General features: G+C 36.4%; 1 protein-coding gene across 2 annotated transcripts in view; it reads right to left on the reverse strand.

Annotated features, from left to right (window-relative positions):
* Positions 1 to 16152, reverse strand: part of grin2da (glutamate receptor, ionotropic, N-methyl D-aspartate 2D, a) — a 187858-nt gene that overhangs the window by 52889 nt on the left and 118817 nt on the right. For both annotated transcript variants that reach the window (XR_014089670.1, XM_008422705.3), the window contains exon 7: positions 5737 to 5851. Coding sequence is in view for 1 of the 2 variants with exons in the window: in XM_008422705.3 (XP_008420927.2) it covers positions 5737 to 5851 (115 nt within the window). In the remaining variant the exon portion in view is untranslated. The remainder of the gene's footprint in view (positions 1 to 5736; positions 5852 to 16152) is intronic.

Genomic DNA, 16152 nt, shown 5'->3' on the forward strand with positions numbered 1-16152 from the left:
TTCAAAGGGGAGATAAATTATCGGTGGTGCACCAAAGAACAAAAATATTCCTGCCACTCATTTTTCATAGTCAGTGGGTATGCAATCATCCATGAGACTCCTGCTTGCAGTGGATTTATTGTTTTCCTTTTCTGTCTAGACTCTGCTGGCCAAATGTCTTTGCGTGGGAAAATCAGTAAAATTTGCAAAAAGTAAAAAAAGCAAAATTTTATAATAAAAAAACATACAATCTACAGATTCTACAGAATGCTTATCCTTCTTCTCTTATAATGCCAAATAATGATGAGGAATTCTAAGGAATTCCATAAAACTCCACAAACTTCTAGCCTACAGCAAATCTAAGTCCATTCTTACTATTTCAACAGAAATCCAATGAGTAAGTAAGCACTTAAATCTTGATTAATTAATTATCCTTAACTGGGAGTGACTTTTTGAAAACATAATTCACAGTACGATTGTTTAATAACCCAATTTCAAGAAACAAAGGCGCTGTGCCCTTATCAGCTCATTCTCAAACAAATACACTTGTATCATGTTGGAAAAATGTGCTTTCATCATAGCTGAATATTCAGTCTTTCAGTCCCTAAAGACTCTGTGACTCAGCAAGTTAACTCTTATTCTACTTTGGTGTTTTTCCTCTCAGCCAAACGGCTGCTTGGATGAAAGTTAAAACATTTTCAAGGAACAGGAAAAGAGATCTAGATGCCCTCTGCTTAAGTACTTAGGATGTCACATTATGTCGTGGATGACGCACAACCCACAATAGTGTTACTTTGTATTGAGCATGTTTATATTTGCAGCAGAAATTCTGTTAAAAAAAAAAAAAAAAAAACATTAAAAACATTCAACATTCATTTCATTCCACCCAGTTACATTTTAATACAACACAGCTTCAAGTCAAATCTATTTCAAACTAATACACTCATTGTAACAGCACATAAAGTGGCGCTTACTGCTGAGAGAGACCTTTAGAAAGACTTAGAGCTACCTTGACAACATAATATGTATGTCAAGCCATAAAATGTTAAAATGAAAATCTATAAAGCTTTATATTCTAGGACAACTTGTCTCTTTTATAAAAATTCAGACGAGCTCAAATGAAAGACTTAGAAAGAAAATTGTTCTAATGTCTGTCTTGGTCATTGCATAGGAAATAAAAGCCTTATTATAAGCTACAAGACTGGGAAAGAGAACATTACAATGTTTTACATCATCACTTTACCAAAACACTGGTGGTTGACTCACTAATTTTTACTAAGAAGTGTTGAGTGTACCAGAGTGTGTCTGGCTTGTGTGTGAAACTGGAGCCTGTAATTCTGTTTAATTGAACTAATTAAATCAAAGAGTAAATAGTAAATCCCTGATGTTGAGTTTTATTGCAGTTAACAAGCAGCAATGCAGTGATATCCAAGGTCAGTGTAAAAGAGCATGGAAAGAAAATGTAATTACACATTCTGCATCGTGTGTGTGATATTTTATCAGTTTAAAGTGTGTTATTGGAAAAAAGATTTTACAAGTCAGCAGGTTCTCAAGTAACTGTAAAGGCTGTTCTCCTTTAAACGTCTTTCTGAATTGTTTTTAGTCATTGAAAGCTAACCTTGAAGTCTAGACTGACCATGATGACTTAGCCTGTGAGGTTTGATTGTAGCTTCACTAAAATTAGACTCTGGTCTGTATCATTTAGGATTCTAACTTTACTGATGCTACTATTTAAATATTACAAAAATATATATATAAAACAAAAACATTATTTTCTGCTTCAGCTCTTTTGACATATAGTGACTCATTTTACATCCCTTTGTTTTGTCACAGCTACAAGAACATCCATTTTAATTTGATGCGCTGCTGAATAATATATTGCCTACATAACCCACCATAGACATTGCATAGATGGTATGAGAGAAAAAGACTGAGACAAACAGCAAAATGTCCACTATTATAAGTCACTTTGAGTTCCGAAAGATGTCCATTGGTGCACAAGTTACAAAGTAACTTTATTTAGTTTATCTTTTGTGAAATATGTTTATAGAAAACAAGACATAAAATTTTGGCAACATTACCTAGGGGGCTAAGCAGAGTACATTTGAAAATAGAGTCACTAGTCATGTTCAAATCTAGCCCATTGGAAAAAAATCATATTTTCTGCTGCATTGGATCCTAAGGAAATCTTGCAATTCATGACCTATAAAAAAAGAGCAACATCTTGTAAAAAATACATAAGTACTTTGACTTTTTCTTAGAGTAAGATTTCTAGACATTACGTTTATGCCCAAAATTATTTATCCCTTTGGGAGATTAAGGCTTAACATATTCTTTTAATTTCACTAACATGTTATCTATGACTAAAAGTAATAGGAGGTCCATTATGTATCGTATGGAGAATCTGTGGGGCTAAGTATTATAGAGATGGTGAGCTGACCTACCAACCTCAAATATTTGGAGGTGATCACCAAACAAAATTTCTAGAATAGTAATGGAAGTATAGCAGAAAGACTGTTTTTTTTCTTTGCTAAAATGCCAGTAAGGATTATTTTCTTGTTTTTTTTTTATTGGCTTTATTTTTGAAAGACACCTATCTTAGTTCCCAACACAAACACACTTTGTGTAAATGAAATTTACACTTTGTGTAAATGAAAGTAATTCAAAAATGTAAATTTGAAAGGGGTACTTTGAATAATTTTGACCTAACTGTATATGTTGTTATACAAATTTTGTAACATTTGTACAATGACCACATGTAAACAGGAACATTTTTATTTTTGTAGTGAATGTAAAGTAACTACAATGTTTACATCCTAGTTGCATGTTAAATAAATCAAAAGATCCATAATTTACTGTCTGTGCATGAAGAAAAAATATATTTTTGTTGGTAATGTCATATTTTTTTGTTGGTAGTTTTCTTTTTCTGTCTGGTTGTTTAGTTTCTTACACTGTGCTGCTGGCAGACCGCATGTTTGGATTGAAGAGTAAGGTCAGAGGTGGCATAGCGAACAAATGAAAAGCTCTAGCAGCTCTTGTACGTTACTCAGGTCTGGCTTTTAAGGAAGCTTGGAGATTTGTGCTAAAACGTTTCACATTCTGTTTGGTTTGAACTATGATTTCTTTCTCTTTTTTTCGGCACCCTGGGGACTGAGCTACAATAGCGTCTAAAAACCTGAGTTGTTAAAGGCAGGCAAATGTAAATAAAAATACATTTTATGACTCAGTTTACATTTGACTGGATACAGAATAGTTAAAGAAAATATATCTGAGAATAAGGTCAAATTACCCTGTAAGATTAAAAGCATCAAGTTTAAAATTCTTTAAAAATGTACATATAATTCTCTAATATAGTGGACAGCTGTAGAAAGGTGAGTCAAAGGTGTAACCCAGTGTTGAATTTGATAAACCAAAACAAAAAAAAGATCAACCGATTAAAGCAACTGATGGAGTTTGGTTTTACCTCGTCTTTGAAAGAAGACTTTGTGGTGATTTGGAAGATCTTTCATAGATTTTCAATGCCAGGGAGCACATTATAACTGTGGATTTTTGTGGATTTTGTGTTATTTAGGACTGCCATGTAAAAATCATCTTAGAATGAAAATAAGAAAATGTCATTTTATCTGTTTTATAAGAATGTACATTCCTATTTTTTTCTGCATAACAGTTTATTGACCTGGAACCATATGCTGAACTCATTAAACTCAGAGAGAAGGATGCACTGCATCAGGTTTTAGCTGTTTCCAACTAATTTCCCACTCAGGCAAAGTGCCATACATTTACCACTAATGTCTGCTAAGGCAAATTGAATGCATAAAATGAACCAGTGAAGCACTTTGCTGCTTTCTCCTGGTTGGTTTTATATCCAATGCCCCCATTACCTAAATTGGATACTAAAAACCTATATTTACATGCAGTATGCTATTTTCAAATAATAATCTGCACTTAGTTTAAAAACTGTTTGGCAAAGAAAAAAAAATTATATATATATATATATATATATATATATATATATATATATATATATATATATATATATATCAAATTGTGAGGAAAATATTACATAAAGGGCCAGTTTTTTTGACAAAACAAACATTGCAGACCTCTTTTACAGTGGACCCCCTCCAGTTCATTATTAAATTATTCACCTATTTTTCTGTGATTTTTCTGTTGAAATACTACAGAACAAGTGCCAATGGTGTTCTGCTATGCAGAACACTATTGGCTGCAAATCAGTCAATCTATAAGTGATATTTTGTTTTCGTTGGTGCTGATTTTTTTGTGCCGCAAAGACATTAGAGGCAAAAAAGACATTAACTTCTGGTGTAATACTAGGATGGTTTCCATGTATATTGAGGTGTATTTGGTGTTTGAATTATTAAATTATACAGTATTAAGCAGTCTTAGAGGGGGTCTCAAATGTTAATTGACTTTAGACAGAGGGCAGTTGTGAACATTAACCCTTGAGAATACCAGGGGTTCATTGTATTTGGCAAGGTATAAGAAAACTTTAAATGTATGATATTGAATCAAAAATATATGCAGCTTGATGATTTTCATGCAACTTCATTCAAATAATTTTTATTGCTTATTTTTGTGTCTGTGTTTGAAGGAGTGGGGAAATGTGGTATCAGAAACATTACAGTTCAGTAAACCCAAATTTTTCTTCAAAAATCTGTGGAGTACAACCCTAACACCTCACCCACAGCTTCCCCATAATCTGAAGAGACATTTAACTGTGCATTTAGATCACCGGGGCCTGATGAACAAGGCCTGTTACTGTCATTTTTAACATTTTGCCCTAAATCTTCTCCCAGACTAGAGGAATCTGATTGCAGGCATGTCCTTCAATTCATCCTTATTACTGAGCTTTATTAGGGTTGCACAGCATGATAATGATGATGTGGATGTCTAGGTTCTGTGCAGGTCAGCCAAGTTCCTTCTGCTAAATAGAACGAAATGTCAAAATGGGACAGGGCCAACCACTCACTGTAACACAAAATTGGAAAGTTGCTAATGTTTATCTTAGTAGTGTGTAGGCCAAAAATGTTAAAACACCTGATAAGGAAAAAGCAGTTTGTGGGTAATGTTATGTAGGCTTTGGAAAGACTCAAAGCGAAGAAACCGTTAGTGAGAGATAGAAATACACCACCTTCATATTTTATCGTTTTATGTATTTTGCATAGTTCTAAGGTCCTTTAACTGACCCTAAACATGATAAACTTCCCTCTCATAATAAATCTCTCTCATTCATGCTCTGTTTTAATAGAAGGGTGAAAAGTAACCTCTTACCTATTTTGAAATCTAAAACTCACAATGCTTCACTTCCCACTTGAGTCTACCCTCACTGATAAACATATTGAGTCTTTAAAGGTCAGCAGCAAATGGAGCAGAGGGAAACAAAAGCAAAGAGGTTTTCTTGTTTCTTTCTGGTCGAAGGAGTTGAAAAGTTTCCTCGGAGGGCAGACCTCGCATTTGGTGGTATTACTGTGCAATTGTTAAAGAGGCTTCTGATGGACAGGATATTGGACTGTGAGTTAGCAGTGGGTAACAAGGCTGACAAAACTAGACAAGAGCACGAAAGGAAAGGAGGGGAAGATCTAATGAGATATGGGAGTAAAAGAAGCTGTGCAACAGCAGAGAGGTGAAAATATACAGTGATGAGTTAGCATGTCTGATGGAGTGTGAAATTGCAGTTAGCTTATCTTGTTGCTGCGTTGTGATATTTAGCGGGAGCGTGCACAGTTGTGTACTGACCTCCTCCCAGCCTCTGCCGTTGGTGTAGGAAATGACATCGATCAGGGGATTGGACAGGTAGCCATCGCTGTTGAAGGAATAATCTCGTCCACTGAGGGAAATGTTGGTGAAATACCTGTAATGGAATTGGGAGAGCAGAAAGGGAGACATGTGGTTTGATTAGCTACAATATGGAATTGATTTGGTATAATGGCATATACAAAACTTAAAAATATCCGACTTTTAATTTGAGCACTTTATTTATTCTGAAAAAATCAGATGTAGTTTTTCTCACTAAAATTATTATTGATCCTCTGCTGTCTATACTTCATGCAGATAGATTGTTTTTTAATGTACCATTTCAGAAAATACATAAATATATCTTTGCTCATTCCTTTTTGAACAGTTTCTTTGTTCAAGGTCCTCTTTTAAGCTTTTCTCTCTTCCAGTACACCTACGGGTTTCCAATAGTATTTACATCTAGATCTAAGAGTAAAGATCATTTTGTGTCTGGTGAACCATTTCTGTATCAATTTGGTCAATTGTTTTTGATAAGTTTTGGTTTCAAAAAATGAGCAATTTTCACTTTACTGATGCCGTCCATAAGATTTTCCTCTAAAAATTCCAGGATTTCAGATGTAACGGACTGCAGTGTGGTTCATCATGCAATCACCTGAGAAACTGTAATTGTCCATGTTTTCTTCCTTTATTTGACACCAAATCAACCAGGTGTGTTTGTTGTCAAATGTCTATATTTGTGATAGTCGAACAGAAAAGGCTTTTTCTTCTTACAATCCTTCAAAACAAATTGCTTGTATAAAAATAGCATCTAACGATAGCGAAGAAAACTTGCTGATGATGCTGTTCTGCTACAAAGATTAACCATAACCTTTACTTAGTTTACTTGCAGAATTTCCCATGCAGAACAGGGATGCTTTCTTTATTTACTCACGTTTCTAAAATATACTAGTTTCGACAGGCATCTCGTAGAGATGCGTCAGTTGGTTTATACTATGATGAGAATATTAGAGGGGGAAAAAAGGAAAAGAGCCAAAGATATCAAAGGTTTAGGTGCAGATATAAAACCTTCCCTGCACTTCAGGGAGACACACTCTGGTGTATATAATAGGAAATTTCACTGTTGTGAAGTAGAGATCACAAGGTGAAAGAAAAAAAACACAAGCGAAGGCAAGACAGGAAGCAAGAGGCAAGATACTGAGAACTCCCAAAAAGTTTCCTCTCCTTCAGCTGTGTATCTGTGTAGGCTTACAGAGTAGAAAATAACAAGTCAGATGAAATCAAAGCATGCAAACATTGCAGGAAAGCATTAGGACTTAAACTTATATTACCAAAAGGGCAAATGCAAAGAGAATATTAACCATAAACACATAGCAGGGGAAAGAAAGCAAAGGGTTTACCTTTGATGTTTTCAGTAATAAAATCTAACATAAAACAAACCTGAAAGAAGCTAATCACATCAATCTAATTAAATCACCCTAAAAGCTCACAAACACAGGCCAAATTAATAAATTTTGCACTAAAATTACAAGAAAACCTCAAGCAACCCAAAAACATGAACCTTCCTAAACTGCAGGGGAACTTGAAAAACCTCACACATCAAGAAATGGTTGATTAAAGACACACTGCATGGCAGAATAATTAGACAGTCAAGTATTCCTTTTTGTAAAACTGTCTCTGATGTAGTTCCATTGGTCCTGTTGTTTAATCTTTAATAAAATACAGATTCCGAATGGTGTAAACAGTCAGAGACTTTTGGCCCTGGCTCATTTCTGAAAGCCCATTAAAATTCAGTGTCCACAATACATTTATAATAAATCATTAAATATGCAAAGCTGGTATGTGGAAATTGTGTGCACATGAGTAAACACAGGTGTCAATAAGAAACAACATTTTGTGTAGCTTTCCTTTAAGTCTCTCCTTCCTGAATGTACTACTGCAAATGTGTGTGTTTAATTGTTCATGTTCTTTTAATGTTACAGTTTCTGAGACTGATCACTGGAATCTAAGATATGTTACAGGTAAAATCTTCTATTGATGATCAACTCCAACTAAACCCCCCAAAGTATCATGGAGACTGACAAACATTTCAGCTGATTTATTCTCATCACAGGAGGAACTCTTTCTTTTCTTTGGAAAACCAGAAATCACATCACTGGCTTATCTGTAGATTATCTATAAAATAAATGCCCACACACATTATAAAACCATAACAAGAAAAACATTGTTGTGTCTGCCACTTGCACAGTTCCCGTGCCATCTGGTTTGTGGCAAGTCTGTCATAGGAAGAAGGACAGGAAGACAAAGTGTTCAACTCAAAAGATTTTTTTTCGACCTCAGGAGGGTTTCTTACTGATAGAAATGTTCCAGAAATATCTGGCAGCCATGATAAGAGCTTATTTCTGTGCTACCTTTATTATCTGTGAAAGCCCTGGATACAATGGGCCATTCTTTATGGAACGAAACAAGATAATGTCATTGCAGTCTTCCATAAGGCCAAAGAAGTTGAAGCCATGGTTGACTATTGTGGGAATGTCACCCATGAGATAAATATGATGAACAGCTATTCATATTAGCTCTATTAGTGACAAAAAAAATATTATACTTGACATTTCATGATTTTTTTTCCACTCATCATGACATTTTTAAGACCAGTTTTGGTCAAACTTTTGCTTAACTTTATGGAGCAGAAGGATCGAAGCATCTCTTAAAAAAATTAAACCTGCTCATGGTTAGGGTTAAACATTTGAACGTCCTCAGATCAGCCTCTCTGGGCTCTTTTGAGCAGCATCATCCCCTGTAGGGGATTCTTGCTTGTGCGGTGAAGGGGTTCTGTGCTGATGGACTTAGGGTTCATGGCTGAATCTGGGGTGTGTTGGATCCATAAAAATAACATCCCACTGTGAGGAGATTCAGTAAAAATGCATGAGGTTTGAGTTTGATATATGTTTTTGCCAATATAAATATCAGTGCCATGCAGCTGAAAAATGATAGTGAAATTGAACTTACACTCTGGTGAAAAAAAGCAAAAGGATGCATTCACTTTAATCTGAAAGGATAGGGGTGGCTGCTAGCTAAATTACTCTCAGGTTGCTGTAAAATACAATCTTACCACACCCCATAATCACAACATCCATCACACATTCGTCGGGTAAGCAAAGGAATGATAAACACTGTGACCATTATATCAACAGAATATCAGAATATGACTGTGTAAGTAATCATGCCAGCCTGCAGTAGCTGATGTAAATCTTCAGCCAGAACACATTCAGCACAGCTGCTACAGACACAACTACGCCCACCATGACAGCGCAATTCAACAAAAAGACGCTGACGAATGTGATGCTGAATTAATCTACCTCTAATTTGTGACAGTTTGTACTTCATTTGTGGAGTTTAAAAAGATGAGGCCTAAGACCTGCCGCCGTGCCCATGAGCAGCTGTGGAGTTCCTCTTATAACAGCTTCTACCTGAGAAAAAAATGACCGCCTTCAGGCTCACAGTGGCACAAGTCAAAACTGTTCTCCTTGCTTTCGCCAAGTACCGTTAGTCTGAGGATGATTTTAAGCCCCTTTCTGTTTTTTTCAACGTATTCTGTCATCTGCTTGTGCGGTCTTTACATCTATCTAACTTCACTCTTACTATATACATTTTTCTTTAATTTTTTCCCCCCCTTGATGCTGACAGGGGGAGTACAACGCTGACAAGCAGAGAATTAAAGGTGAAAACCATGACAAAATGTCATCAAGCAGCAGGAGGGCCAAAAACAAAAGAAAGTGACAAGCAGGAGGATCTGTTGAATAAGAAATAAAAAGAGAGAAAGGTTAAAAAAACAGAGGGACAAAGAGAGAAAAAATACAATCAAGAAAGTTAAATATTTTCAGTGTTCTGGATGACAAGTGGCATCAAACACAGTACAGAAAAGAAAAAAACCAAGCTGTCAAGCTTCCCAAGACAAATATCCAACAAAATTTCAAAATTATTAAGATACCACCACAAAGCAGTACATAATTATACAACTCCTGCATCCTCAGGCATCAGTAAATGTAACTTCCTACATATGAATCTGAAGAGGAAAGGTGACTATGAAGGAAAGAGGCTGCAAAAGAATGAAGACTGCCTCACAGGTAAACGTGACTCGCAGTCAGAATGATACAGCAGAGCAGAGCAGCAGACTTGAGATGAAGCATAATTTAATCATCAGATTCATGACAAAGACACATGACAGCTGTGCTTCAAACAACAAAAGAATGATTCCCTGTGGAACTAATATGACTTTCTCCATAATACAATGACAGAGAACATGAGGCCAGAAATGTATGTCAGGAGATTTTGAACAGATGAAAACCTAAGTAAAAAAGGATAAGTACAAAGCAGAGAAAACAAATCAACGATTGAAAGGCAGTGACTCAGGGATACAACTGTGGTTCTTTATTCCTTATTTCTTTATTTATCCATTTATCCAGCCAGATAAGCCTTAAAAGGAGACCTTTGGAATAAAAACAAGCTCACTTAGGGCTATAAAATGTTGAAATTGGTAAGAGAACAACCTAAAACTATATACTGAATGAGTGATCTACCAAAACCTTGACTAAAGAGCCCCATTGCTCATATTAGATATTTTGTGGCATTAAAGGTATGCTGAGTGCCCGTTTCTAGCCTCAGTATGGTTCATAATCCGTCACTTGGTGACAAAAGAGTTACCTTCAGCTTGCTGCTCTTCTATTGGCCTACTGTCAGCTCTGCTTTGTCTGCTCTAACCAATCATGCCGAAGGCCATCTCCTGTTGAGCCGTTATCGCTGCAGAAGCTTTGGATTGCAAAATAAAAGTTAAAAGCCTGTTATGCAAGCATTCAATTATCAGAATACTTTTGGTGAAAACCAAAAAGTATCTAGAACAATCTCCCTGTTTGTTTGTGATTTAACTATTTCTGATGGCCAATTAAAAGCAGAAGGCAGCAATCACCTTCTGAAATCTTTATATGAACAAATATTCAATGATACTACTGACAGTATTACAAATGTAAATGATATATTAATAGACATTGCCCAAATATAATGGATAGATGGTGACTTTTGCAGTAAAGAAAGGTTCTGTGGCTTCATCACAGGATGTCACACATAAAATGACACAACAGACATAATATGATTTATCCAGGCAGAAGGATGATCAAAACACTGCCAAAGTCATATGCCTGTCTGTGTGACTTACAGTATGGAATAATGGTTTAGACTTCTGCCTGAACATAAACCAATAATGGCAGCCATGTGTGAAGTTGAGCGATTTTCCATCAGTGGAAACATTCTGCCTCTTTGCTGCACGAAAGCAGCAAAGAGGCTTTGTTACACGAAAGCTTTCTTTGTAACCATGGCAACCTCTTCAGAAGTAAGAAGAAAAGAAAGCAAATAAAGAGGGAGATGAAGCTTTAAAACAGAGAAAAGATAAAAACAGCAAGCAGGAAAGACTGTTGTGTGAGGCAGAATGATCAAGAGCCATTTCTTGCTTCACTTAATTAAAATACAGGGTTGTTCAGCATTTATTATTGATGGTTTGCTAGACTCTGGTCTGCAGTTCTCAATATTTTAAGTAGTAATAAAATCACTGAATACACTTCTTGCATAAAAATGTAATTTGGAAACGATCGGAAGATTGCTTTACTGTAAATTCAGACATAACATAAGAAACTGAAGCTAAAAGGTTCAAATTCTAAATATATACAATTCAAGAGCAGTAAACAATACCTGGAAATAAATAGTGAGCACCAAAAAATAAATCAATTCAACTGAAAATTGATGCAGATCTTAGGTAACATTTAACATTTTAGAAATATATAAAAAATTCCCTTCTCACCCTCCGCGGGTGGTCTGTTTCATCCTCTGAGCTCGGGTCCTCTACCAGAGGCCTGGGAGCTTGAGGGTTCTGCGCAGTATCTTGGCTGTGCCTAGAACTGCACATTTCTGGACTGAGATGTCTGATGTTGTTCCTGGGATCTGTTTGAGCCACTGCTCCAGTTTGGGGGTGACTGCCCCGAGGGCCCCGATGACCACAGGCACCACTGTGGTCTTCACCTTCCAGGTCTTTTCCAGTTCCTCCCTGAGGCCCTGGTATTTCTCCAGTTTCTCATGCTCCTTTTTCCTGATGTTGTAGTCACTTGGTATTGCTACATCCACCACAACGGCTTTCCTCTGTTCTTTATCCACCACCACAATGTCCGGTTGGTTCGCCATTACCATCTTGTCTGTCTGGATCTGGAAGTCCCACAGGATCTTAGCTCGGTCATTCTCCACCACTTTTGGGGGTGTTCCCCACTTTGATCCCGGGGCTTCCAGTCCATATTCTGCACAGATGTTCCTGTACACTATGCCCGCCACTTGGTTATGTCGTTCCATGTACGCTTTCCCTGCCAGCATCTTGCACCCTGCTATTATGTGCTGGACTGTCTCAGGGGCCTCCTTGCACAACCTACACCTTGGGTCTTGTCTGGTGTGGTAGATCTGAGCCTCTATTGCTCTGGTGTTTAGGGCCTGTTCCTGGGCGGCCAGGATGAGAGCCTCTGTGCTGTCCTTGAGTCCAGCTTTCTCCAGCCATTGGTAGGTTTTCCTGACATCAGCCACTTCAGTTATTTGTCGGTGGTACATCCCATGTAGGGGCTTGTCCTCCCATGATGGTACTTCCAGCACCTTGTCTTCTGTTCCCCATTGCCTGAGACATTCGCTGAGCACATCGTCCGTTGAGGCTTTGTCCTTGATGTATTTATGGTTCTTGGATGTTTCATCCTGACTATTGGAGTCGTGTTGATATTTGCTCCTGTCTCTCGTTACATGCTTTTCTTAAATTTTCTAATGCATTAATTGTTTGCATTTTATTGAATGTTTAATTGAGCAGTGTTTTGCTCAACAATTGTTGTTTTTTGCCGTTTAATCAAACTGGACTTTGACATTACTTAACAGAAGATAACACCTGGGAATACTAAAAAATATGCTAAAAAAAGCTCTCTTAAATCAGGTAACCACTCACAGATGGTCGGTATAAAGTGTTCAGTAGATTGCCCTTGGTACCTTAAAAATTTTTTGTGAAAGAATCAATTGGTAAAAGGACAAAAGTGTGGTCACAAGAAGTTCACAATGAGCCAAAAATAATCAAACAAATATGCACAGGGTTTTCCTCTGTGTAAGTATCCTTGGTACGGGTATCCTGAGGGACTTCATTGCATTTATTCATCACTGTAAGAACCGTCATTACTTTTGGTATTAAAACTGAATGGTGAACAACATCTTGAAAGTGCCTTTGAAAGCTATAGGCAGATGAATTATACAGGAGGGCCCAGAGCTTGTGGTAATGTTTAGCTGTGACTTGTGTTTGGAGAGAAAGAGGATAACTCAAATGTAATATTCAGACGGATATTGGTTTAGTCAACAGCTTTTAGTGTAAAGTGAAATGACAAAGTATATCCTCCTAGTGAGACGGCTTGCATATCTGCTTTTCTTGATGGTCAGGCTTTGTCCACCATGCAGGATTATAGAAACCATTAGTTTTGCTGCAAGAATATTTTTCGCTAATACAAAGGGTCCAATTCTTTGTTTGTTTGGTTCCGCTGTAAATGGTTTATTGGTAAAATAACAGTACCATACTCATAACGATAATCCAGCTTTTGTATTTTCATTTCTAGTAAAATGTGCTAATCTGATGCACAGTAAAGCATCAGTACAGTAGATTAAGCAATAGTAAAGTAATTTCACTGTAAAAAAAAAAAGCAAGTTATTACATCAGCGTTACACTCCCTTTAAAGTCTCTTTATGCATCACATATACTTGCTTAAGCTTTTAAAACAGCCATTTTTACCTCCTCTTTCCCTCTCTACACCTCTCCTCTTATGCCACTGCTATTTCTCTCCCCAATGTTCTACCAGGGAAAAATATGATTCATAGTTCATCATATTTTATGATAGAATTGCTGTGGGGCCTAGTCCCATCCTGTGGAACGCTCTTATATTGTGGAGACTAATGCTTGTATTATATGCAATTGCACACGTAGGCTCAGCATATAAAGGGAAGAACAAGGCCTATGCATGAATCACACCATATAAATGAAAGGCTTGTGACCATGAAAACCACAGCAAGGGACAGTTTTACAGAGAGGTAAAGACAAACATGCATCCTGTGTGATTCAGATTCTGCAGATGTACACAAGCACGCCACACAGTCTGCTATATGTCATCTAACTGGGTTCAACTGAGTTCCTTAAACCTCACAAGTCATCAGAAGCATCAGTTATTCCACTCAAAATAAATAAAATACAGAGTATTGTTTACACAACTCTCTCTCTCTCTATTATATATATATATATATATATATATATATATATATATATATATATATATATATATATATATATATATATATATATATATATATATATATATATTAAAGTTGTGCCTGTAGGATTTAGTATGCCATAGCTTCAGCCCTTGTCTCACATTGCCTCCAACATCATCTCTCCCCCTCATTAAGGGGTGCATGCAAAGTCTTAACCAAGTGAACTCAGCAAACATGCATAAATGTCTGTTGATGCAAATTCCATGAACATTACTAATACAGACTGTACCTATGTTAGCTAATTTTCATGCTAAATAGCTACAATTATTATGTTTTAAAATCTTGCTTAATTTAGAATATTTTGTTTTGTGCATGACAGTTAAAAGAAACTTAACTACTGATGCAGATTTTTTTAAAGCATAATCTTTTCATCTATCACTTGCAGAACATAAACTCTTACATTACATCAGTCTACATCAGTAGCTGTCATGAATGCAGTGAACTTTAACCCCTTAACTGTCACCACCAAAGTGCTTACATAATAGTCAATGGGTCCATGACGACAGTGGTGTTGTTATGATAGAGAAGGGGTTTGAAAACACTGTACATTATTGAATATTCTCCCTGTATATTTGGTAAATAGCTGCTCCAATGTTTTTTATGTCCAATATACATCTATAAAATGAACCTTTTTTTCTTTACAAAATATAGTCTATTTGAGAAAAATATGCTATTGAGCATATATATACAAGTTTCACAGCTTCAAATAGTGTATGTCCTCCTTAAATGTAAACATATTGAGAGGTTCAGCATAAAATGGTTGTTGGTTTCAAGGTCCAGTATCCACTTCCAAGTGAGAGCTGGACAGTTCATAAGTATGGATCTTCAATCATTTAACAACTGTCACTTGTGGACAGAAGTGGGAGAGGAAGCCACGTATAAATGAGAGACAGAAGGATGACTGATGGAGGGCAAAACTAAGATTTCAAGGCTATGCAGTCACGTGGGATCCAGCACTACTGGTGTGTGAAACACGAGTTTGTGTCGATAACATGTGATTTCTGAAATAATGATGAATGGATGGCTCAAGAGCTCATGAGAGCCAAGCACTGATGGTGTGAGACAATGAAATAAAATCAATAACGTCTAAGGTGCACAGCTCTGGACTGGAGTTGTCACAAGGGAAAGAGGAGTTGTGGAAAGGAAACGGACTCGACAAATTTAATGGGGAGGACACAGGGCAAGCCAGGAGACAAAAAATAATATTTAAAATGAGATGTGTGAAGGAAATATGCCTTTCCTCTCTGCTTCATGTTTTGGAATCTAGATGCACTGGGATTTAAAAAAATAACTTGCTGACACATATGACATTATTTATGTGGCTGGAGGTTTGATTTCTCAAAGGCAAAGGTTCTTGAAGATAAAAAGGAGAATACCATGCAATAAAACATTTAATTTTGTCAAGACATTGTTTATCTCTTTTCCACTTATTCTATGTTTTTTTACATTTATCCTTGTTGATGTGCTTAAATCATTTTTTTACATTTGGCCTTGTCCTTAGGTTTTACTTTTGTCAACCTGGTTTTTGCCTTAATGCAAATAATTACATTTATTAAACAAGCATACAGTTTTTTTTTTAATTCAGTTTACTAAAACTAAATAACAACTAGCTTGACATACAGAATGTGGAATAACTGTTAATGTTCTTTCATTAGCCTTCAAAAATATGCATGAGAAGACTTTAGTTTACATAAGTAAAACTCAGGCTAATTCAGGTTGTGACAGATGTTTTCTTGGATATGTCAAAATAATTCTCAAGCAAGAGTATCTCTCACTATAGATATATTACAATATTACAAACGATTGACATACATTTAATACAAAATTCAATCCATAGATTCCCTGTTTCTTTCAGAATATTTTGTTTAATCCCTGCTTTGAAATTTAACCTAACCTTTGGTATTAAAGGATGCTATTTATTTACTAGGTTATGGTTTTATGGGCGGGTCATACCAGTTTGGATGGTTCACAACGTCCAGCAGAGGGCGTAGTTCCTGCTAGACGACAGTTAAAGGCTCCTTGCCTTACGGTTCGCCATCTTGT

This window comes from Poecilia reticulata, chromosome 11 (genome assembly GCF_904066995.2).
Source record: "Poecilia reticulata chromosome 11, P_reticulata-male-v2, whole genome shotgun sequence".
Lineage (NCBI taxonomy): Eukaryota > Metazoa > Chordata > Actinopteri > Cyprinodontiformes > Poeciliidae > Poecilia > Poecilia reticulata.